Below are 24,787 nucleotides of genomic sequence, written 5' to 3' on the forward strand. Positions count from 1 at the left end.
GGTGAAAAATTCTAAGCTTTCTTCATCATCCTTTCTTTTGAGCAATGAACTCAAGGGAGAAAATCCATTGTCTTCATGTTAAAGAATGCACTGCCTCAGTACCAGTACAAGGGTGCAAATCATGAAGCAGCATGTTTAAGGAGAGTTTTCTGATTTCATAATGAATAACACCCAATGCTCAAGTCTCTGCACCTCTTATTTTTAACATGTGAATATAGAAAAGGAGAAAACATAGGGATCAGAAAAATATTGCGATAAGGAAGTGGTTAGGGGGCAAAATTTCAACCAAATTTTATTTTTCAGACACACCCTGGCAAATTTTTGCCATGATTTCTGCTAATCCTTTTATAACAGGCAGTGGGAGCCTCAGGCAGTAAATGTCTTGGCGGGTCAGACCTGTAAATGAACTAGGCTTGCTGCATACACATACACAAACACACACATTCCCTCCAAAGGGCTGTTTGTATCTTGGTTCCAACTTTCCAACTCCTGAAATGAAAGAAATGATAATGGGGAAGGGGTAATTAGGTACACTTAAGATATTTTCCTCTGTGGAAAATGATTGGTGGGGCACACATTTTTGGTAGAATTGCTGAAACAGTTGGTCAACGTGGAAAGAATTTAAACTCAGTGATCCACTCCATATTCTGTGGTTCTCAGGACCTCTGGGTAGAGAGACTCTTGAACCTGGTTCTTTCAGGGAGTTAGATAGATATATCACATCCTTCATCACATATGCAGCCTGCATGTCTCCTGTTGCCAAGAAGGCCCAACAGAGCCTTGCCTTGTCTTACTTCACCTGTGAGATTAGTCATTGTTTGTCTTTCCTCCTGTATAAAAGTTCAACTTGCCATGAGCCCAACTGTGCAACATAATGCTCTGTGTCCAGCCCATAGCTCACCTCCAGAGCCCCATTAGTTTCCTGCCCTGCTCCAAGCAACAAATGAGCCTTGAACCGTGTGTTTTTAAAAATGTATTAAATATATATATATATATAGACATGAAAAACAATTTACACTACTTAGAGCTAAGCAGGTTTTCTTTTTATGTATACAAACACACATTCTATTGTTATATGTAATCAAAGTGAATTCAACGAATCCATACCTCACGTATCAAAAAGGAGTAACAGTAATTATACAATCAACTCAACATCCAAAGGCCTGGCCACACCTAAAATTTACAGTGGTGCCCCGCAAGACGAAATTAATTCGTTCCGCAATTTTTGTCGTCTAGCGAATTTTTCGTCTTGCGAAGCACAAAATCCCATAGGAATGCATTGAAAATCAATTAATGCGTTCCTATGGTCAAAAAAAGTCGAAACAAAGCCAAATTTGGTACAACAACAGTTTATTAACTGCTCTTTAAAGTCACACATACTGTAAAGAGCAGTTCAAAAATTGAAGGGAAAATAAATTAACTTTATAAACAAAACATGTCTTTGTTTTTAGACAAAGGAAACAAAGCCGCGAGACGTTTTCGTCTTGCGAAGCAAGCCCATAGGGAAATTTCGTCTTGCGAGGCAAATCGAAAACGGAAAAACCTTTCGTCTAGCGAGTTTTTTGTCTTGCGAGGCATTCGTCTTGCGAGGTACCACTGTACCTCATATTTCTAGATCAGTGTATCAAACAACACCAAGCACAATAAAGTATGTTAATTATCCATCAGCATGAGGATTTCTACTTGTGTGGTGGAACTTTTCCCTTCCACCCCCCACAAATCTGTTCAAGGGGACCCCACAAGTTTCTGAAGCAATTTGGGGGGTGAGGTTCACACAGGATGGGGAGAGAGGGTGAAGTTCTGTTAGCACATGGAATTATTATGCTGACAGAGCACGTTAGTTGGATACCACCCATTGTTCCTTTGGACTGCAGTGAACACACTAAAGAAATGTAAATATCGGCATTCTTCCATTTTACTATCAGCTTCAAAGTTTCTCTGACGGTATCAGTTTTCTACAATTAAAGATGCTAACACAATTATCACTGAAGTTAATCATTCCTAGGTCCCTCAGTCACCCATTGAGGAGTACATTCCATTAGCCGAGCCTTCTGGTGCAATTCTACTTTTGCTGTTTTTTAAAACCCTTACAGTCTAGTTCTTCATGGCTTGCCAAGGAAGTTGCCCACATGAAACTCCCCGCCTTTCTTAGGGCAAATGAAGAGGGAATCCCTAAGAACAGCTGCAAAATAATTTGAGCCAGTAAAGACAGGTCGCAGTTAACACACACGTATTGAACTCATATTGCACAAGAAGAACTTGACAGCCCAAGACAAAATGACAGCCCCAAGGGAAGAACGGGATTCAGGCATGCTCTAGCTGCTGTTATGGGGTGATTAATATATTGTCATGTCATTAGGGAATTATTCTAAAAAGTCAGTTCACAAGGAGCAAGCTATAGCTAGCAATTATTTTTCCCTTTTTACAATAGGACCCCTTAAACTTAAGTCATTCAAATACAAGTTTAATACATTTCACAACAAATAAGGGTTTAAATGTTCTTAACTACTTGGGTGTTCCAAATGGGATAGCCAGGTGCCTTTCCAACAGTACAGAAATGACACCAACACCCCCTGCCCCAATACCTCCTTATTTAAGATTTCTTGCACAGCCTTTACCAAAAGGTCCCCAGGGCAGATTAGAACAATATAGTAGACAGTTATAAAACCAAATTATGAAAGCTACAGTTTTAAAAGCAAGTAGCACAGGACAACTGCTCCAGCCAAAAGAGAGCAGTATGGATTCAATGATAATGGTGGGTCCCAAGGAAGAAAATGTCTTAATGATCAAAGGCAAGGGTTATCATCTGGTGAAGGCTATACAAAAAAGATATGCTAGACACACCTCTGTGAGGAGAAAGTTCCATGACTAGGGACTGCCACAGAGAAAGCCTTCTCCTGGGCTACTATTGCCCGTGCATACCCAGAGGAATTGCCACCTTTAATTAGGTGAATATTCAGCACAACCAAGGTAAGCAGCAGTACAGAGATACCAGAAATATGCAACCTAAAGTCATGGCTGGCTGTTTCAAACTGATCTTTCAAATTACCTTGTCAGTTCTCTGGGCACACAGCCTCCAATCTGTCCAGCCAATAGCGCAAATGTCCCTCCAATCTGTTGACCAGCCTCCCCCAGCATGGTGTCTTCCAGAAATCATGGGCGACAATTCCCATCAACTCCCGCCAGCACAGCTGCAGTCCATTATATTTGGAAGAAATCACATTGGGGAAGGCTGCCCTAGACCCTGTATGAGGCACTCTGTTTCCATTCTCCCCTTAGCCTCTTTCTTTCCCCACCTTCCTGACTTCCAGCCACTCTTTCCCCACAGTCCACTAGCAGCTCCATCTTCCTTCTGCCACCTTGCCTCATGCATCTTCCTCGAGTGCAATTCCCACCCTGCCTGCCTTCTCTTCCATGGCATTGAAGTAAATGCAATTCATTCTGAACTCTAATTTGCTTTGAAACAACTCTGTAACGTATTACAGCCAACTCAGCTGAAGTCGGGAACTGTGGGGAGTTGGAAAATAGAAGGAGAATATATACTTGGCTTTTGTAAATTAATCTTCCCAATTTCAACACGCACATATATATCAGCCTGCACATTTGCCAGAGTGCATTTTATTTGTCCATTTCTATTTTCGGTAGGCAAAAGCACTGCAAGCACCTAATACATTTTCTTCTCTTTAGTATACCAAGCAAAATGTAAATCGGTACTTCCTTAAAGGCACACAAAACGACCAAACAAGCCGTGCAACACAGGAAGTCACTATGTCGCCAGGGACCTAAAGTCTTAGTTACTGTAACAACTTGGAAAAGCCATTTGCAATCTGTTTCTCCTAGGTATATCGATTCCCTACCCCTCATCCCACCCCCTCCGGATGTGCCGTTAGTAGGTAAACTCATTAGCTAAACTCCTGTTCTATCATGTTGACAGGTGCAACTACAGCAAGCGGGAGGAGACAAGCACACACGTGAGGTGCCAGCTGTGCCTTAAATCTTATGGACATAAAATATTTGTAGAAGCAAACACCACCACGGCATAGAACAATACAAGTTCCCACCACCGCGTCTCCTGCCAAGCAACATCTGCAATCAATCCATATGTGTCTCAAGAGAGCGGGGGCAATTTGAGGGCTAAAGTAAATGTGATGTGGGGATTTCACGACTGGAGCTCCTGATGAGTATTTTTCTCCTTTGCAACAGCTTGGCAGTGGGAGGATTTGCATCAGGGCGGGGGCAAAGGGCTAGCCTTCCAGATTCAAATTGGTGTGTATGTGTGTATATATACGTGCTACATCAGGAGCTGTAGTCACAGAATTCCCACATCACATCTGTGTGATGCGTGCCCCCCCCCCCGCCACCGCCTTAGATGTTGCTCACCTCACATGGCAGTTGCAGGAAAGGCCTTTGTCATGTATGTAAGCAATGTAGTAACATTTCAAATACTCTTACTGCACATAGGGTAGTGCAGAGATGGAGCTTTTTTTCCACAGTAGTGCCGTCACTTTTGGAGCATGAATCCCTGCTAGGGAGACACCGTGCACTATGGCAGATTACACACTGCTGCATTCCCACATGTGAAGTGTCAGCCCAAGAGTAACATAGAAGGAGCATCTAAGTAATGAAGAAGAAGAAGAAGAAGAAGAAGAAGAAGAAGAAGAAGAAGAAGAAGAAGAAGAAGAAGAAGTAGTAGTAGTAGTAGTAGTAGTAGTAGTGGTGTATGTATGGTTTGGGTGCTATTTCTCCCAACACTTGTTTTCTGCCTTTCCAAACTCATTCTTGACTTCTGCTGAAGATACTTTTAATTCTGAAAGCTCATTCACATTATGTGACAAGCATGCTTGCCCTAAATACACCAAAGTTTGTAGTACCAAACACTGTGAAACATCAACAGGGAAGGGCGCTGAACACATGTAGGAATTATCTGTGACCTGGGTGGATTTATCTGTTATCTGTTTCCAGATCACATGGAGAGCTAGATCACATGGAGTAGGCTTCTCTGTTGCAGCTATTCACCTAATTTGTGAATTGTGTTGGCAGGAGATACAGCAGTGGTGGGCAATGACCACAGCTCTTTTCTTCACACAGTAGTTACTATGTGACTTTTAATGTCTTGACAGGACTTAACTTCCACCTAGATCTTGCTCCTTTGCCCTTACTACACCATAAATGCTCCTTGTGCAACACTCTCATGAAATTGTGTGAGTCAAAACCGATTTATCCAGGAGAATGGACGGATAAAAACTAATAACCTTTTTTAAATCTAAGGAAACAACTGATCCATCAGTGTGTGAACATAGCAGGGTTTTTTTAAAAAAATGTGTAGAACATATGGGATTAATAAAAGACACATCCGCTGTAGAAAAATGGGAACTATGTAAGATGTAGAAGAGGCAATGTGGTGAAAGAAAATGTAAGAGGGATTTGCTCTAGATCCCCTCAGTCTGCATGTACAGCTGCAGTAAAGGGACTCTGAGTGCAAATATGACTCTACATGAGAGTGACCCTGGACCAACAGCAACTGCTTCATGTGAAGGAATTCTACACACAAGTAACAGCACACATATTGAGCCCCTTCAATCCAGCATTCCCGTTCCCTGCTACACACATTCAATGGATGATGGTTATAATGTCTTAGTCAAGGAATTATTATTAATTTTAAATATTGTTTATTTAAAATTATTACTTGCTGCTATTTCTCTAAGTAACTTAAAGTGACTTAAAGCAATAAATAAATAATCCTGCATAAAAACAAAACACAGAAAAATCTGAAACTCGTATTCTTAAAAGGTGGGACTAAAACATCCCACTCATGGTGGGAGGCCACAGATAAATTAAAAGCCTAAGGGCTGGCAGAAAATAAATGTTTTTGGCTGGTGCCTAAAGGTTAAGCAATTATCGTGTCACGCAATGCTCTCTGGGGAGAGCATTCCACAAGCAGGAAGTCACCACTTTAATAGCCCATTCTCTGGACCTCCCGTGAAGACCAGAGAAGGGTCTGAGACGATGCTTGCAGGATCCAGTTCATATGGGACAAAGTAGTTCTTAAGGTTAAATTGGGGGTCAAATGCTTTCTGACAGCATCCAGTCTAGAAATTTGTTCACTTCCAAGATTCCCTTGTTGCCACACACTGGTGACACATTATTATATTTATCAGAGTCATCCTCTAAGAACCACAGCACTCATGTCATTGGTTTCTGAACTAACTGGTATATTTCTGTAGCATTAGAATCATAATAGGGTATGCCTGCTATGTTAAACATGTTGAAGTGATGTACGGCATCATCATGGAAGCCCCAGGTCACATAATATATTCTATGTTTACATGCACCTTCTCCCTCTGTACCACTGATGGAGACTTTGACCTTCAATGTAGCTTTCCATGGTAATTAAATTGGGCAACTAACTTCTTGATTTATATTTCAAAGGTCAATTAAGCATGCAGCAATGTCTGGCGTGTAATCAAATTGGGAGAAGATTAAAACTTGAGCCATTAATTTTTTTGATAAGTGGTGCAAATATATATGAAAAATGCTTGGTAATCTATCACCTTCAGCTCTTTTTCCTGCACCTTTCTCTCCATTAATATTACACTATACACCTTCCTTCTAGGAATGCTACGCTTGCAGTAGTTAATAGGTTTGAGTTAAACTTGCTTTACAACTTGTTTATTAGCTGCAAAATTTAGTGTTTTAAGGAAAAAGGCACAATCATTTTACATCCTCTTTTTATGGCTCCTCTATCCTAGGCAATTGTAATCTCTCAACTTTTTTTATTTTTTACATCAGATTCATATAAACATGGCCTTAATATACCAGTGATATTCGCACAAAACACACATTGCCCCATACTTGAAGATTTCAAAGAATCAGTAGAGATTGCCAACCCACGGTGGTGGTGAATGACACAGAGTTGTCACATCTTTCCATAATGCCAAGTGAAAACTCATCAATTGGCATGACATCACCACATTGCAAATCATGTGAGGAAAAATTGCAGAATGCACAACCTAAAGATGTCCATCACATGGAGAGCTTCAATAAAATTCCAAGGATAGAGAAGAAATAAATGCAGGGAATTGAACTGAACTATGTCTTTCCATTCACAGAAGGTATTTTGGTCCAGCTCACGGAAGGGGGAGCAAAGGGGTTTTTTTAATCAATATCCCTGCTGCTTCTGATGCCCCCTGAAAGTCTGCTCCACAGCACGGGGGAACCCTAAAATACAGCATAGAAGATGGCTCATCTCCATTCCTCTTCCGATTGTGAAGATCTCACCTAGATCAAAGCCTCTTCCATGAATGCAGGGTGGATTCCATGAATCCATTTGTGGAAGGACACCATTGTGTGCAATCAAAGTACTCTTTGGCAACAGCTTCCTTAACATTTAGCTCCACCTTTAATGAATAGCAGTAATGAGTAGTTACCATATCTCCTTTTAAAGTACTGTGGTGCCTCGCAAGACGAAAATAATCCGTTCCGCGAGTCTCTTCGTCTAGCGGTTTTTTCATCTTGCGAAGCAACCCTATTAGCGGCTTAGCGCTATTAGCGGTTTAGCAGCTATTAAAGGCTTAGCGGCTTAGCGGCTAAAAGGCTATTAGCGGCTTAGCGGCTTAGAAAAAGGGGGGAGCGAAAAAATCGCAAGACTCGCAAGACGTTTTCGTCTTGTGAAGCAAGCCCATAGGGAAATTCGTCTTGCGAAGCGCATCGAAAAACGGAAAACCCTTTCGTCTAGCGGGTTTTTCGTCTTGCGAGGCATTCGTCTTGCGGGGCACCACTGTACTACTTTCAGAGATAGGTCCATATAGTAGCCGTGACAACTCACAATAATTAAGAGAGTACTAAGTCCCAAGTTTTATTCAACCCCCTAATTTTCTACTATTAATGACTGTGATGCAAGAGGAAATCATTCTGAAACACAAAAAGTAGTACCATCTCAACTTTACCACCAGTTACAATAGGCACTTAACAGTGAAATAAGACTGAAGGTAGTTGCTATCTACTTAACATGAAGGTCAAAGACAAATATCACTGCATGTAATTTTTCTCCCTATTATAACATTTCAGTCCATTCTGGAGGAGTTAGAAAAGGACACAATTTCAATTAGGTTTTTAAAATAATTAAGGAATACTTGCTTCTTTGAGACACATGAAACTTGTATCCACCTTGAACACAGGGAACATCAGCATCTACATTTCAATTTCAGACCTTTGATCAAAGTTTGATTTTACAGATCTATAACTTTTAAGATCTTTACCATAAGTCACAAGCTAGTGACACATTGCAGAGTGAAGTCTTTGTAGCCATAAGTCATCAATTAGAAGTCACTGTAGCTAATATTCCGGAAATAAACACTTCCACTAATGTTCTTTGCAAGGAAAACCACATGTGTTTTACAGCAGGGGTGGCTAACCTGTCTTTCAGTTCTTGATGGACAATAATCCCCATTAGCTACAGCCAGCATGGTAGCAGACCAGGATGATGAGAGTTGCAGTCCAGTGACATTTGGAGCATCAAAGACTAGTCACACCACTTCTGCATAGGTTAGAGTAACTTTTTTTTGAAGCACTACCCACCTGCAAATTCTTGCCTGTATGGCAATTACACACACACACACACACACACACACACACACACACACACAGCTAAAAAAGTAGGCATCAAAAAACATCATCATTCAACAGTACAACACCACTGAAAATTAAAAGAAAATGGGAAATTAAGCCATCCACAATTAAGTCACATAAACCAGCTCCTCCTAATGATCATGTTCTGTAACTATTAAATCTGAACCAGGCACAGTTTTTGTAAAAGCAGCACAAAACAAATGAATGCAGGCAGATTGGAATAGAGATAGGACTGCTTGCTAATCAGAAGCTGCAATCTGTAGATGCAAACCCCAAAGTTCCAAGAGGGCTATCTTTCCAATTAATGCTAGTTTGCACATACCATATGCACATGGGTATAAAGGCACCAGTCATATTGGAGTGGTAGCGCATTTACTGAGTAGAACATAAAAAGAAAGAACTAAGGTGGCTAGCACAATTATGCTACACTCCATTCATAATGTGTGCAAGTCTGGCATCTCACAGGCTTACAGAAAAACTAGTGATGCCAGAGTAGGACCCGAATTGTCTCAAACTCAGTAGAAGAACAGCTTGCTCCAGGCCACATCCTTTCACCCTACACCAACTGTATTAGCTGAGGGAGACAGGGCTTCCTTATAATCTACCATGGTTGCTCTGTGAAGGTGCTGAGGAAACTGGAGTGTTCTGCACGTCAAGGGTTTCTGAAATTAGGGCACTTATCTCTGTTCTTTTTTAAACAAATGCTTTAAATACTTGATTATTTGACTAGAGAAGTGGTGGAAGTGTTTGCTTTACCAGTGAACTGCCACAATACCTAATACAAAATAGGTATACTTGTGTGTTAGTTATACAAATCAAGAATATTAACCACTCCCTCCACTTTGAACCCCCCAATCACTATGAATTCTTAATTGAGCTATTTTCTGAACAAGAAAACCAGATCACCTCTTGAAATGGAAACCAGATTATCCAGCTGATGCAATTCCACTCATGTAAATATTTAATGTTTTCACAGCACATGACCATGAAGAGAACTTCACTGGAGAGACCTCTACAGCAAAGTAATGTCTTTCTCCACTCACTCACCCCAACCCTAGCCATTTTGAATGCAATAGCAACTTAACACTGTTAAAAGTTGACTTAACTCCACTGTATCGATTAAGATGGACTCCTCAAATATATATACAGTGGTACCTCAGGTTACATATGCTTCAGGTTACATACACTTCAGGTTACAGACTCCGCTAACCAAGAAATAGTACTTCAGGTTAAGAACTTAAGAAATAGTACTTCAGGATGAGAACAGAAATCGTGCTCTGGCGGCGTGGTGGCAGCAGGAGGCCCCATTAGCTAAAGTGGTGCTTCAGGTTAAGAACAGTTTCAGGTTAAGAACGGACCTCTGGAACGAATTAAGTACTTAATCCGAGGTACCACTGTACTCTTAATTCTTGGAAAAGTCAGGCTAGCTTCCTGGTGAGGTACTAGGTTGCTAAGGCAGCAATGGAATGGGATCTGTGTGAGACATCAAATGGGTGGCGCCCCTTCCCCCAACTTGCAGGTACTTAGAAAAACATAGCCAGAGTTGGGAGCAGAGAGTTGGAGTGGTGTGGGCTAGAAGCAAAGCAGCAAGCTGGAGAGAGGAGAGGGAGAATATTTCTTCTTTGAATGCAAGGCTGCAGCTATGGGGGAAGCAAGTCCTATTGGGGTGTTAATGCTGTGAACTCCTCCATCACAGGCTCTGGTTGTAGATGTGTGTAAATAATCCATGTATCATAAAGACACCACATTCTCTGCTATCCCTGATTCCAAGGGAAGCATAAACCCTGGGTAAACACCTGGAATCCCTGGAATCTCACACTGCTTGGAAATTTCGGTGGCATGCAACATGTAACTAGAAATGCTGGTTGTAAAAATCACTCAACTTTTTGCGTAACCATTTTAGAATAGGGATGGATTGGCTGACCAGTAAAACACTTATGGGAGGCATCTCTGTTTTCAGAATAAATCTTATACGTATACAAGTTACTGGTACATTGTAGATGCACCCAAAGGTAATAAGTTAAAGTGAATTAGCCACTGTACTTCCTTAGATTGTATTACATCTTGAGCGCACAGATTCAAATACGTAGTCACATTCTGTTCATGTGTTGAGTTATTAAGCAGTCACTTTACAGAGCCTATGAAAGCAACATTTTACCATGTGAAACTGGTGCCTCCGGTGCAGCAAAGAACAAACCCTGATTAGCAATCACCATGTGGTTTTTATCAACTTCAGTGCCAACATAGCCTTTAACAATGGTTAACAGTCCAATCCTATTCACCTTTACTCAAAAGTAAATCTCACCAAGTAAACCACACTAATTCTCAGGTATGTGTACATGGGATTACAACCTGAGGCAAGGTCAGAGAGCACAGTTTCATAACCTATCCTGTCTCCTAAAATGTATAAGGGATAAATATTGCTTACATGCCTACAATGAGCTCTACCAATTCCTCTACTGTCCAACTTTCATACACTTGTTTATGACCCACAGGGGATGAACGATTGCCAGTTTGGTATCATACTGCATCCTGGACTCTTTATGTTTGTAGGATTCAACTACATTTTATGCATCGAGTAAACTAATTACAATTAACAACTAAGTTAGGTCCATTAATTTTAATGGGTCTACTCTGAGTAAAGCCTAGTTGCATGCCTGTGTGCATGTATGTGTATCCAGCTAGCCACGGGTGGAACTTCAAAAAGGCAACAATAGGTTTCTTGGTTACTCATAGCCAAAATTGCTTGTGTGTTAGAATGTCCAGACACGATACAAAGACTTACTTGAAAATAAAACCCTAAGGTGGTTGTCACCAATGGAGGCAAAAGCTCAAAAAAGGCTCAATATGGAGGCCAAGTGGCCAAAATATTGGGAGATCCTAGAGCAAGAAGGAGACAAATTGAAATTGCAGAGTTTTGAGAAATTAAAAGATAGAGTGCGAGATTGGCTTCATTATTACCAAATAAGAGAGGTATACAACTTAGATAAAAAAATTGGCTTCCAGGTGGAAAAATCAAAGTTGGAAACAGAATTGTTAGAACCCAATACTAAGATACTTTCAAGAATGTATAACTTGCTGTTAAAATGGAATACTCAGGATGAAACGGTAAAATCTGCTATGATTAAATGGGCACAGGATGTTGGACATAACATTATGTTTGCTGACTGGGAACAGTTGTGGACCACAGGTATGAAATTTACGGCATGTAATGCCCTAAGAGAGAATATTATGAAAATGATATACAGGTGGTACATGACCCCAGTCAAGCTTGCAAAAATTTATCACTCGCCCGACAATAAATGTTGGAAATGTAAAGAAACAGAAGGTACATTCTTTCACCTTAGGTGGACGTGCCCAAGGATTAAGGCGTTCTGGGAGATGATATATAATGAAATGAAAAAGGTATTTAAATATACCTTCCAGAAGAAACCAGAGGCCTTTCTCCTGAGCATGGTCGGCCAATTGGTGCCAAAAAAGGATAGAACTTTCTTTATGTATGCAACAACAGCAGCAAGACTACTCATCGCGAAGTATTGGAAGACCCAGGAGCTACCCACACTGGAAGAATGGCAGATGAAAGTGATGGACTACATGGAACTGGCAGAAATGACTGGCAGAATTCATGACCAGGGAGAAGAGTCGGTGGAGGAAGACTGGAAGAAATTTAAAGACTACTTGCAGAAGCACTGTAAAATTAAGGAATGTTAAAATGATGTCTGATTAAAAAGAAGTGGTATTGGTTAAAAGACTTTTAAGAAAATGTAAATGGGGATTGATAAAGGATAAATGCTAGAGGGTAAGGATTTGCTTAATTTAATATTTGAACTGGAATACAAAATGGGAGGTGTGAGGAGGTCAAGAAACTAGTGAATGAAGTATAAGAGATGAAAATATTAACCTATTTTCTGTTTTGCTTTTTTGGTTGTTCTTTTGTTCTCTTCTTCTTTTTTCTTTCTTTCTTCTGCTAATTGTTGTTTACTGTGTATTTCTTATATGTTTTGTTCTTGTATGTTTTTACTCTTGAAGTTCTTCTTATGTTTAAATTTTGAAACTTTCTATTGTCTGTGAAACTTTAATAAACATTATTTTTTTAAAAACACAAAATTGCTTGTGTGTTAGAAACCTAGCAGTTTAATAAAAAGAGGTTCAGTGCAATGATATAGCCAGAATGTATTGTTGCTATATTTACCATTGTAAAACATCAATGAATGCTGTCTCAGCAGCAAAACATAATAAGGGAATACAAATTACATGCTGAACAGCCAAAAGGGATAGAGATTCAAAAATCAATATTTACTTCGGCAGACCCTCAGATTCTGTGGAGCATTACATGAGAAAAATGTGTAATGATTTTACTATTTCCTCCATCTCTTTTCTATGATGTTGTCTGAGTAATTATTTTTTGAAGTAGAATTTGATGTTGCCCTCATTATGTCCTCTGCCTCAGCACTCCCATCATTGACTTATTTACTCAACACTTATTGTCTCAAATTAGATTTCAAGGCCTGTAGGTCATAACGTTATGCCTATTAGGCTGTGCAATAATGAAAAAAAGATGACGAAGGTCCTGATTAGGACCTTTAAGTAGTGCTCTTTCACAGCCATGATATTATCTTCAAACACACATATTTACATAAACTAAATATTATTACACGAAGGTCAAGAATTCAAAGGTTATCTCAACAAGATAAATGATATGAACAATTCCTCACTAGTTTACTTTGCATTTGCAATGAAAACAACTAACCAGTCAGCTACTGAGATTACCAGATAATGCTAGCCTACCATTCCCATCATCCTTGACCATTGGATGTGCTGGCTGGGGCAGACAGGAGCTTCAGTTCAACAGTACAGTGGTACCTCGGGTTACAGACACTTCAGCTTACATACTCCACAAACCCAGAAATAGTACCTTGGGTTAAGAACTTTGCTTCAGGATAAGAACAGAAATTGCATGGCGGCAGCAGGAGGCCCCATTAGCTAAAGTGGTACCTCAGGTTAAGAACAGTTTCAGGTTAAGAACGGACCTCCAGAATGAATTAAGTTCTTAACCCGAGGTACCACTGTATCTGGAGAGCCACAGGCCTTCTGTTTTAGATACCTCATCTTTAGAGCAGGAAAATTTACCATTCTTCAAGGTTGGGTTTTTTTTAAGTGCTCCACAATGTTAATGCACATACAGTGACCTCAGTTCTCTGAGTGCTGATCCTTATGTAGCCAAAAATGGAACCACCCATGCAAAAGAAGAAGAAGAAGAAGAAGAAGAAGAAGAAGAAGAAGAAGAGGAGGAGGAGGAGGAGGAGGAGGAGGAGGAGGAGGAGGAGGAGGGTGGTATCTGCATATTAAGCCAGCAGTAACTCTTAAGCTGTAAGAGGTTATAGGTAAATGGGGGAAAAGAGAGTGTTTTCTGTTTTGCAGAAAACAGCTTTGCCATTTAAAAGATATCATTGCATCTATTCATCCCAAGTATTCCAAACACTTCTAGTTCCCACATTCAAGAAAACTGGCTGAAACTCGTCATATTTTCCATTACCTATTAAGGCCTCCTGTCACCCTCTTTAACTTTATTATTTTCAAGCTCATTTAAGTTCAGTAAAATGACAGAAATCTAGTTATCGCAGAATACTGCAGACTGGGACTCGAGAAGGTATTAACAAGTGCAACTTAGTGCTAATGACCGAACACCATGTTGATTAACAAGCTGTACTAAACAGGTTTTAAAAGAGAGAGAAGGTGCTTAGTCAGCTCTGGAAATTTATTTTGATAGACTCTCTCATTTTCTTCTCCTAACAAGGCCATTAGTTTTAAAATGAACTACTACAGAAAAAACGTGCTCAGTGGGATAATCCATCACCAGTTTATTAAAAGAGAGAGCAGAATGTTTGACTGTAAGAAAGAAAAAATGCAAACTAGGGGTTCATAACACTTAAGGGTTCTTCAAAAAATATGTGAAAGATGTTATATTACCAAAAACTTAACTGTGATTTAGCATTCAGGTCTGATTGCAGCACTGCACACTTCTTTCCAGAGCAGAGCAGTTATTCCCCCACAAAACTTGCTCATGGTTAATTATCAGGTCAGCAGTGATGGCTGCTGACTATGGTTAAAGTTAACATGGATGTGAAACTAGCCTCAAGCAGCAGTTAAGAAGGAGTCCACACTCCAGAAAAGATGTTTGATTTAAGCAGTCTCATGCTTATATCAACCATTGAGAGAGATGACAACCTTTAGAGTCAAGTTATTAGGATATTTTCTTTTGGCTCCTAAATGTTCCCTTCACAGGGATGAGGAACTTGTGACTCCCCCCCCCCCCATGTTGTTGAACTCCAACTCCCATCATGGTGGGCATTGCAATCCAGCAGCATCTGATGAACTACCTGCTCTGACGTGTCAAAATTATTCATACAACTGTGCTCAAGACATATCACAGGGCATGTAGGAAACATTAAGGTATTTTACATCTAAATGCCAAAATCAATTTTTAATCCATTTTCCTGTATGTTTTTCTGTAGTCAACTTATATTGGATTTTTTATGAGACAGTGCAGACAATCTCATAAACCATAACCGATGTAGTTGTCTCAATATTTAAGACAAAGTGCACAAAACCATTCCTAATTTCATTAGGCAAGGCACCAACTGAAGGCATGTTCTTACATTGGGAGCTTTCCCACATGTGTTACAACTTTGCTTTTGCAACTTTTATCTTCAATTACAGCTGAAATGCAACAACATTACATTCTTAAAATAGCAGATGCAAGACAGCATCTCAGCATGTCCTTTCTGCCTCCTGTAATCTCTTGACATTCTTCAAAATGTACTTTTATCTGAGAGGGCAGTGGCCTTTACACTAAAAATGTGCCCTTCATTAAAAGACTCTCCCTCCGACAGTTCAGTAGAGAATGTAACACCTTGAACCTTTGTTGTTGCGGCTGGAAATGGGGCATTTCAGATGTGGTAATTATAACTGTTGGATTTAAAGATAAATATACAACTATAGCAATATCATTTTGAAGTAAACCGCTTTGGAAAATATACTGTAGCAAAATATCTAGACATTTCCCTGAAAATCCAACACTACTATGGGAACCTATGGGCCTTCATCTCCCATCAGCCTCAGCCAGCATAGCCAATGGTCAGGGATGATGAGAGTTGGAGACCATCGCTCATCTGGAGGGCCACAGAAACACAAAAAGCTGCCTTATACCAAATCAGTCCATCTAGCTAATTGACTGATACTGTATCTACGGGAGATTGATGGATCGTCCTGAGACAATGTGGAGGCATGGTGGCCTTTGTCTCCCTGGCAGTATCCCAACAGTATTTACACTGACTAGCTGCAACTCTCCAGTCTGAATATGTGAATGGACCAGTGGATGTTGTCATCACATGGCCAGCCCCACACATTCCCACCAGGCCCTTCATTCAGAAACTGACACCTGGTGTCTGGGTTTCCAACTGACACCAATTGCTACTCCCTCACTCGTGTACAAGGCTGTTTGAAAATAAAGCATGCCACTTTGCCAAGAACCATATAGTAAACTTCCAAATCCCTGTTTAATTCTGATTTACCCGTAAAATCATTAAATCCATAAAATTCAGAGAAGCTCTGGTCCCTAGGCCTAATTAGGTCCAGTGTGTGTCCCAATTTGTCCTGCAATTCTGTTTTCTCCAAACCACACCCGCTTCCCCCTCACAGGCATCACATGTGACATCAGGCATGAACCAGGTAAGGATGGAGTGCCAAAGAAACAACTGGAAGCTTCAGATGAACTGTTGCAAGTTTGCTATCAGGCTGATCGGTGGTTACAAGAAGTCTCTTCAAGGCACACTGCCCACCCTCAAAGAGGCCCCCTGTGAAGCTGTCACCTTACATCATAATGATGCCTTGTGATTGTCAGATGGGCAGCCCACCCAGCCTGTCAAAGTTGGGTATCTGGCATAGAGGGGAAGGAAGGAAAGGATCCAGCCTGCTGCATTGCTAAACAGACACTGGTACATTGTGACAGCAACACTTGCATGTCATCAAAAAGCAATTGTGGATGCCATTTCCGATGCTAAAGGACCATAGAGATTGACAAGCTTCCAATCAATACTGCATATTCTTTCAGTTAAGCTCTAGAATTCCATTCTTTTCAGCCCTAGAATCCATTCATGGGACATATGCTGAAGTCATGAAGATCTAATTACCCTCATGGAAAAGCAAAGTTATGCGGCTGCCCATCCCTGGAAGCAGCTTGTTCCATACTGTATGCTACTTTGTGAATTGGATTTATTTTTGTTTTCTTGCTAGCAGTGCTGGGCTCCAGGTTGAGGGCATGGGGAAGCTTGGCAGGAAACCACCAGTGGGCCCCTCTCCTCTCTCCTGCCAACTGAACAATATTGTTTCTTGCCTCTGGGTCCAACCACCATCACTTCCTAGCCAGTGGCACCTGGTGTTCTTTCTACTTACTTCATTGTTTGCTGTTTTCCCCTCTTCTGGGGCAGAGCAAGAGGCAAATGACAAGAAAAGAAGTAATAAGGCAATCAGTTTTGGGTAGTCAGCAGTGGCTGTGTAAATCTCCTATCAAAGTTCAGTCTTCAAGTGTTATTGGACTACAATTCCCATCATCCCTAGCTAGCAGGACCAGACCCAAGTAGAGAATACTGAGCTAGATGGCCCAATGTTCTGACTCAGTATAAATCATCTTCCAGGTTTCCTAACCATAAGACCATGAAAATACAGCTGTTTACTTTAGCTACAGACAAGGCTGAAGCTTTCAAAACTTTAATATGAGCTTTATAATGACAATTACTTTACCATACACTGTACCAAAGATTTTGCTGCATTTTATGTGTGGAAAAGCCACCCTTAACATTTCTGAAGTATTATATAACTATGTCTACCGAAGCAACCTTCTAGATTTCATGGGCTCATGGTTCATTTATTGCACCCATGGCACTTTCTGCCAGAAGGTCCCCAATGCAACGTGCTTTGTTTTAAATAAAGCTCTTACCCTTAAGAAATTTTGGCTGTCAGTATGGCTCTGATTTTGTGTGGAATCTAAATGTACCACTTGCTACCTGTATGGGCAGAAGGGTCAGAATTTTTTAATAATGAAATGTGCATTTCAAAGTTTCTATTATGTATACTTTCAATTAGTCATGTCCAGGCAAAAAAAGAGAGCAAACTTAAGAGATAACACTTGAGCATGAAAGAAGCTGAGCAACTGCTGTAGAACAGGACATGGATACCCTCCAGCAACTTTAAGTGTCTTGTAAAGGACAACAAGGCAGAAAAATCTGATTCTTGCATCATCACTCTCACCCTTATCTTATACACCCTGCAGCAGGAATTCCAGCTCCTTTCTTCCATGTCAGCCACCCGCTAGGCAGAAAAATAAGATACTGAAAACAGATGTGTGAATTAAAAGGAGAAGAGAATGAGAGCAGGGGGGAACTGAAGCAAACAAGGTATCAGAAGGCTTTGCAAGTAAGCCGGGTTGTCTAACCTCTAGCCCTCCAGATGCTGTAGGACTCAACTCCCATCAGCCCCAAACAGCATGGCCAATGCTGGGGGGGTGATCAGGGGTTGTGTTTGAACAATATTTGGAGGGCCACAGCTTCCCCATCCTTGCCATAAAGGGACTATACATAACATGGCCTAACACAAAAATTGAGACTAAAGAAGAGAAATGAAAATGAAAAGGGGAAACTGTTAACTAAGAGAGGATAGGACTAATCACATTAACAAATGTGCTTGTCAGCTCTGTGGTTAAAAATGATCTGGTACAGTGTTTCCCAAACTTTTTTGGGCAACGGCACACCTGTTTACTGAAAAAAAATCTCGCGGCACACCACCATTAAAGCCCCGCCCCGTGACGTCAGCGCGCAGCGTCACGCCGGGAGGGACGCACGAAAGTGAAAGTTTTTTCCCTCCCCCCTCAGTCCCTCGCTCGGAATTCAGCTCGTTTGGGGCATCGCTCCGGCTGCTCCCTCTCCCGCCGCGCAGGAGCGATGCCTCTCTCTGGCTCTCCCTCCGCGCAGGCTGAGGGAGGGAGGGAGGTGCGCGTGTGACCCGTCTCTGCTGGGAGACCAAACCCAGCGAGGCAGAGTCGCGCGGAGGCGCCCAGGCAGCGCTGCCGGCTGCGAGGAGGAGCGCCAGGCAGCAGCAGGAGGCGCGGCCTCTCCTCGCCGCCGCCGCCCCGCCTCTCGCCGCCCGACTCGCCCGCCTCCCTCCAGGCATCTCGCGGCACACGAGGCAACGTCTCACGGCACACTCGTGTGCCGCGGAACACCGGTTGGGAAACACTGATCTGGTAACAATCGCCCTCCCCAAAAACCTTTTGTTATTGCAAGTTTTATTTTACAGCCAATTAAAAAAAATCTATGGAAGACATTTTAAGCACTATCACTGATTTGCTGATAAATAATATTCTAAATATTTAAAGTTCAAAATTAACAAGCTAGCCGGACGCTGAAGGATTTTCCCATATGAAAGTAATATATATAAAGATACAAATCCAAGTGGCACTGAACACCATCAACACTATTATTTCAAACTACTTAAGCAGTATCAGAGGTACCTAAAGTTCAGATGTTGAGCACTGGAATTCAAATCCCAAGTTCCATCCAGCACCAAGTGAAGCATTCAAATTCAAATGCACCAATTAATTGATTTTATCACATGTGTTGCAGCTCCGATAGAAAGGGCAAAAGTACAGGCCCAACTGAAAAGGATGACATTTTCAGTCTTTGTGCCCTATAATAGACTTATGAATGAAATACGTTTGACAGCCTGATGTGACTATTGATAAAAAAGAAAAAACCAGATCCGAAATTCTTAGGGGCATAATATAGCTTAGCAGTAGGTTTTTGATTCAATGTCATGTAATATCTTCAAACATTCCTTTTTACACCTTTCAATGAAGCATTATGTACTTCATACATGACCTTTCCATAATAAAGAGAAAATTTTCTTTTTAGCATAATTTAAATGTGCAGCTGAAATCAATAAAATATAATGGTTAAAGCTAGATAATAAATTCAAGGGGGACTGGATCTTTCCCATCAGAAGTGATTACTGTAGATAAAATTGCAAATTGTCTCCCAGTTAGGACATGCTTTCAAAATAACCTAGCTGAAACATTCCAGACAGCTAGCTTAAAATCTTTCACGGTTGACCTCTAAATCCTATGTTAAACTAGATCATGGCTTAGCCACGTGTAGTAGTAACAGGACTGAGAAAGAAGCGCAGCAGCCATGTTTCAGGCCAGGAACTCTCACACCTGCTCATTTTGTTCTAAGCCATGATTTGGCTTAGTGTTGTGTGAAATGGAACTCACACTACCAAGACACTGTGTGACATTTTTGCAAGTGTAAGATATCTGTTGGATTCGTCTGTTGTGCTACGCTAAGAACAGGGGTCCTGCTAATGGAACAGCTGTAGCACGAGTGAATTTCCACAATGGGGACATCACCCCATTAAACCAATTAATTCAATCTATAAGAATTAATTCAATCTATAAGAAATTATAAACTATGTTGAACCCATAGAATTTAGAAGAGCTTGGAATCTTGAAGTGATGGGCTGCATTCACTCATTATGGTAAGCCATAGTTAATGGATTACTATATATGCACTGGTGGCTCTCACTTTGCTCCTTCCCAGCAGGAGTGGGAGGAAAAAACTATAGCCCCCAGCTTAGTGAGATGGGAACTTGGCCAATGTCACTCAGAACAATAACTGTTTCCAACTTACTCCCAGATATTCTGCCTTCCAATAATTCCACACCGTGTTCACCTTTTCACTTAACTACGAGTCTTCTCTCTAACACAAGTTAACTGTGATCAAAACTACTACTGAGACATCTAAAGTAAATCATCATTTCAAATAGTGGTTGTGGTGGCCGTGTTGCATGTTTTATACTATCATAGTAATATAATAATATTTATGCATTGCTTTGCACCTAACACTGGCCAATCTTTGAACATACAGTTTGTAACAAGTGCCACCATGCCTACCTATGTTGAGTGACTTTGATCTCACACAAGTGCGGTGCTGCATTACCAAATAGGCAGAGCAGGCACCGGTCTATGGGCCTCACGCCTTTTACAGGCCCCGCAAAAACAGATCAAAATAATATTGATTTGATCTTGAATGAAAATTACAACCAAGCTTTCTTAGCTCAATGCTATCCCACTTGAGCAAGTGCGTGAGGGAGCTCCCGAGATTTCGACTGTCATGGGGCCTCCACAGGGTTTAATCCAGCACGGACAAGCGCATTGGTTCTTAGTACCTACTTTTTGATACCTAATAAGGGGGCTTAACTTCTCAATATTCTAACTGGATAGCAAAACTGAGCCTGCTTTAAGATTTTGATTTTGCAGGCTTGCCATAGCTCACTGATTGGTGGGTGGGAGAAGGCAATGCAGAGTTTAAGGGAGGGGAAGCATCTGGAAGAGGTATATTTTCTACATAATATATATAACAAAGGATACATTTTTTCCTTCAGTAAACACTGGAGCATGTGTGACTATTACGGGGTTGTGTTTCTGCATTTATAACGTGTTGCCTTGTTTAACAAGGAAGGTGCACTGTAGCATCCGGCCATTTATCAATTGCAGCCAGTTAATGATAGAAGGCTAATCGCTAATTACAAACATGAAAGCGCACCCACTTTTAAGGATAATTAATTATAGGAAACGGGCGGTGAGAAAAGGGGCTTGCAAACCAGTAGATCTAATTTTACAGTGTAAAGTTCTCATTCTTCCTCCTTGCAAATGACACAAATGGTTCGGAGGCACAAACAAAGGAGCCTCAACCTTATTTCTTCCTTTCGTATGATTAATTATTCAATAAACTATTAATTGAAAAATGCAGTTGAATTTCAGAAGCATTCATTTTACTCAGCATATCATTTTGTCTAGAAAGCACCGATTAAGCTGTTCATCAAAGGTGAACAGACAAGGTCAGCTAGGCTGCTCCTCTTCAGTTATTCATTATCTTGTCCACAGTAGTAATTAACAATGGAAATATTTCCATAAATCAGAATTTTTTCTGATATTTGAAGTTGATGAACAGCCAGAAGATTATATGCTAGTATTATTGTTGTTGTTGTTGTTATTTTGCTGTTATCCAACACAATGCAGTATAAATATATCAGGTAGAATTTTTTATCATGCGATAGTTAACCTGGTCTTTTCTTTTTTTAAAAAAATGAGGAAACCATCAGCTAAACCTATTTAAGCAAACTTTTTGCTTATGAGGAAGACACTAAAGAGCAGATTTACCAATGCACAAGAACACACACATTTATTCAAACCTTTTTATTAAGTCTAGAGACCTTTCGGCATTACAAATTGCTTAGATGAAAATGTTAATATTCCACATTGAAAATAAAATTTGATGGCATATGTAGATACTTTGAATGATCTTTACTGTACAGATACAGCACAGCTATTTTTAAACATGATATATTAGATTTTTAATTTGTTCCATGTTACTTGATTTATAACTATAATTCAGAAAATACGTATCATCAACCAAAATTAATTTGAATTGGAAAGGGCAGGGGGGGGGGAATCTTTGCAGTAAACAAAATTAATTGGATACAACCAGGGATCTAAATAATTACTATGCTCTCTGTATTTGTCACTTACTAAATTTAAAGATTGTGTCACTGTTAAAATGTTTAAATATTTTCAATAATTGTGTTTTCCTTTACAAAATACACTTCAATTTGTATCTATTTGTGGGGAAGCATCAAGTAATTCTAAACACATATACCAACTCTTCCATATTTTACTCTGGCTAAATCAGTGGCCAGAAGACAGAGTGGTAGATATCTGGGGGATTTTTACAGATTGGCCAGGATTTCTTACACTTTGTTGTTTAACAATTGCAAGAACATTAAGATGCCACTTCCCTCCACCTCTCCCACCCAAATTATACTGCTAGAATGAAAAAAAGCTTGGGGTAACCAGGAGGGAATTTTGAGAGTGGAAGGGCTGAATTCAGTTTAGGTATCTAGATAAGTCTTTCTGCCTGGCTCCTGCTGGGGGATTGAAGGAGGTCTAGTAAAAAACAACAACAACATAGATCTCGGGAGCCTGAAGTCTGTTCACAGTGGGCTAAATGTAACCTGTAACCTCAGTTTTTGTCACTAAGGTTTTTATTCTGTAACCTCAGTTTTTGTCACTAAGGTTTTTAATTTCTTTTATTTTTTTGTTCATGTTCTCTTAGGTTCAATGGTGTTTGTACAGGACAAATTGCTGGTGGCTTATTCTTTGTATCAACTGAAAAGTGACAGTGAAGGCCAATAGCTAACTTACAGCCTAAAAAAAAGGGGAGATTATTTTCTTCCAAATGAAGATGGGAAGCCTACATGTAAATGCTTCTCGATGTTCCAAAAGTAAAGTCCCTTGACCAAAAATAAAATAAAATAATGTCAACATCATTTTCACTAAGAAGGCATGACAGATTTGTAATATGCTACAACTGTGACTGGCAACCAAATGGAGGGCTTCTGTTCAGAATTTAAGGAACTCCATTCCATTTCCACCACTATCTTTCATTTCATCACCCCAACCATCAGCTTTCCATGATAACTGAGCATGCTCATCTTCACTGCGCTTCTCCCATTTTATTTTGTTCAATTTTTTTTTGTACTTCTGCATGCTATGATGTTCTGCCAGGCTTGTTGATACTCCCCTCTTTTGCATAAGTAGTGCTATTTCGATTACATATGCATTAACACTTACACACCTGAACATCAAAATTAAATTTGAGAGATAGGGAGGGCACATGGAACTCTTATGTTGGCATGTGTGAGTCATTCTGTTTTGGAATTTAGCTATCTATTCAACTTCCCTGTGAAGTAGGCTACAGTTATCTTATTACGAGTTGCACTCAGTTTTATTATTATCTAAAGCAAGGTAAGTTTATAGTTAAGACATACCTGGAAGCCTTCACAGTCAATTTTATTAGTGTTTCTTTTACACAGCTGAATCTTACCACAACCTCATCCATTCCCCCAGCCTGCTCAAAGGATAACAGCTCTTAGAAAAGAACACTCTGGTTCCACACTCCAGTGGTGTCCTTCTCACTGACAGAAGGCTCTTTGACCCAGCAAACAAAATAACATCTCTCTCTCTCTCCGAACAAGAATTGACATCTTGTCAATTCGACCTTCAGAACAGCGTAGAAAGCGGTGTGGAGGCTGAACAACAGCAACACCCCGCCACCAACCTCCCATGTCCCACTTAAGGAATATTGACTGGATCAAAGACCTTTCTGTGTGATGGGCACTACTGGGTGCTATAATCCTAGCCATATTCCACAGAATCAATGCATTTAGCTTTCACCATCACTATAGCAACTCTTACCTGGAGGCATCTCAGGTGGCAAGTAGTGAGGCTCTTGAGCACTAACATGAACCCAGTCGAAGTCGTCATATGGGTCTTGATGGTAATCGCAGGGCCCTGGACCATCATTAAAGGTGCAACCACCTAAAAGAAAGGAAAGGGGAAAAATATGTTATGTCTTAAATATCAGATTTAAGAGTACATGCATATAATCTTATCCAAAGTGTTTTCTAAAGGGAAAAGGTCAATGAAAAAAGTTCCTGAGTTTCCATACCAGGAGTGCTGTTTTTAAAAGAAAATTTGAATAACATTGTCCCTCATCATAATTTGCTTACAATTTGTCAAGTTCAAAGAAATCCCCTCAATGGGTCAGAAATCACAAGCCAAGCAACTCAACTCCATGTGGTTTAGTACAGTGCTCAAAGGGTATGGTTTGAAGGCGCATGAGGCCACCACCTTGCTAAAGTAAAGCAGATCTAGTTGTGGTCAGTGTATGAATGAATGACTGCCTGGGAACCACATATATATTGTATTAAACTCCACGATGGAAGGAAAGTGGGATATAAATGTAAGAAAATAAATATTTATTTAAAGGAGCATGTGAAACGGTGAAAGATGGATGGGACAAATTGAGTAAGAACTGAGGAGAGACTGCAAAGTAAGGTACTACAAACACTGAATTAAACTTGACATTTAGCAAAATCCACAGTGAAAGAGAACAAAATGTACTAAAACTTGCATTGCCAGAGTTTTAATTTAATGTTATTGACTTACTAGTATTGATCTATCAACAAAAGGGAGGAAGATAGAGAG

At 40.4% G+C, this 24,787-nt stretch overlaps 1 protein-coding gene across 11 annotated transcripts in view; it reads right to left on the reverse strand.

Moving 5' to 3' along the window:
- The window catches only part of PTPRK (protein tyrosine phosphatase receptor type K), a 335,265-nt gene that overhangs the window by 227,223 nt on the left and 83,255 nt on the right, over positions 1 to 24,787 (reverse strand). For all 11 annotated transcript variants that reach the window (XM_081187606.1, XM_081187611.1, XM_081187608.1 and 8 more), the window contains exon 2: positions 23,996 to 24,118. In XM_081187606.1, the coding sequence (XP_081043732.1) occupies positions 23,996 to 24,118 (123 nt within the window). The remainder of the gene's footprint in view (positions 1 to 23,995; positions 24,119 to 24,787) is intronic.

Source organism: Podarcis bocagei (genome assembly GCF_964188305.1).
Source record: "Podarcis bocagei genome assembly, chromosome: 3".
NCBI classification, from domain to species: domain Eukaryota; kingdom Metazoa; phylum Chordata; class Lepidosauria; order Squamata; family Lacertidae; genus Podarcis; species Podarcis bocagei.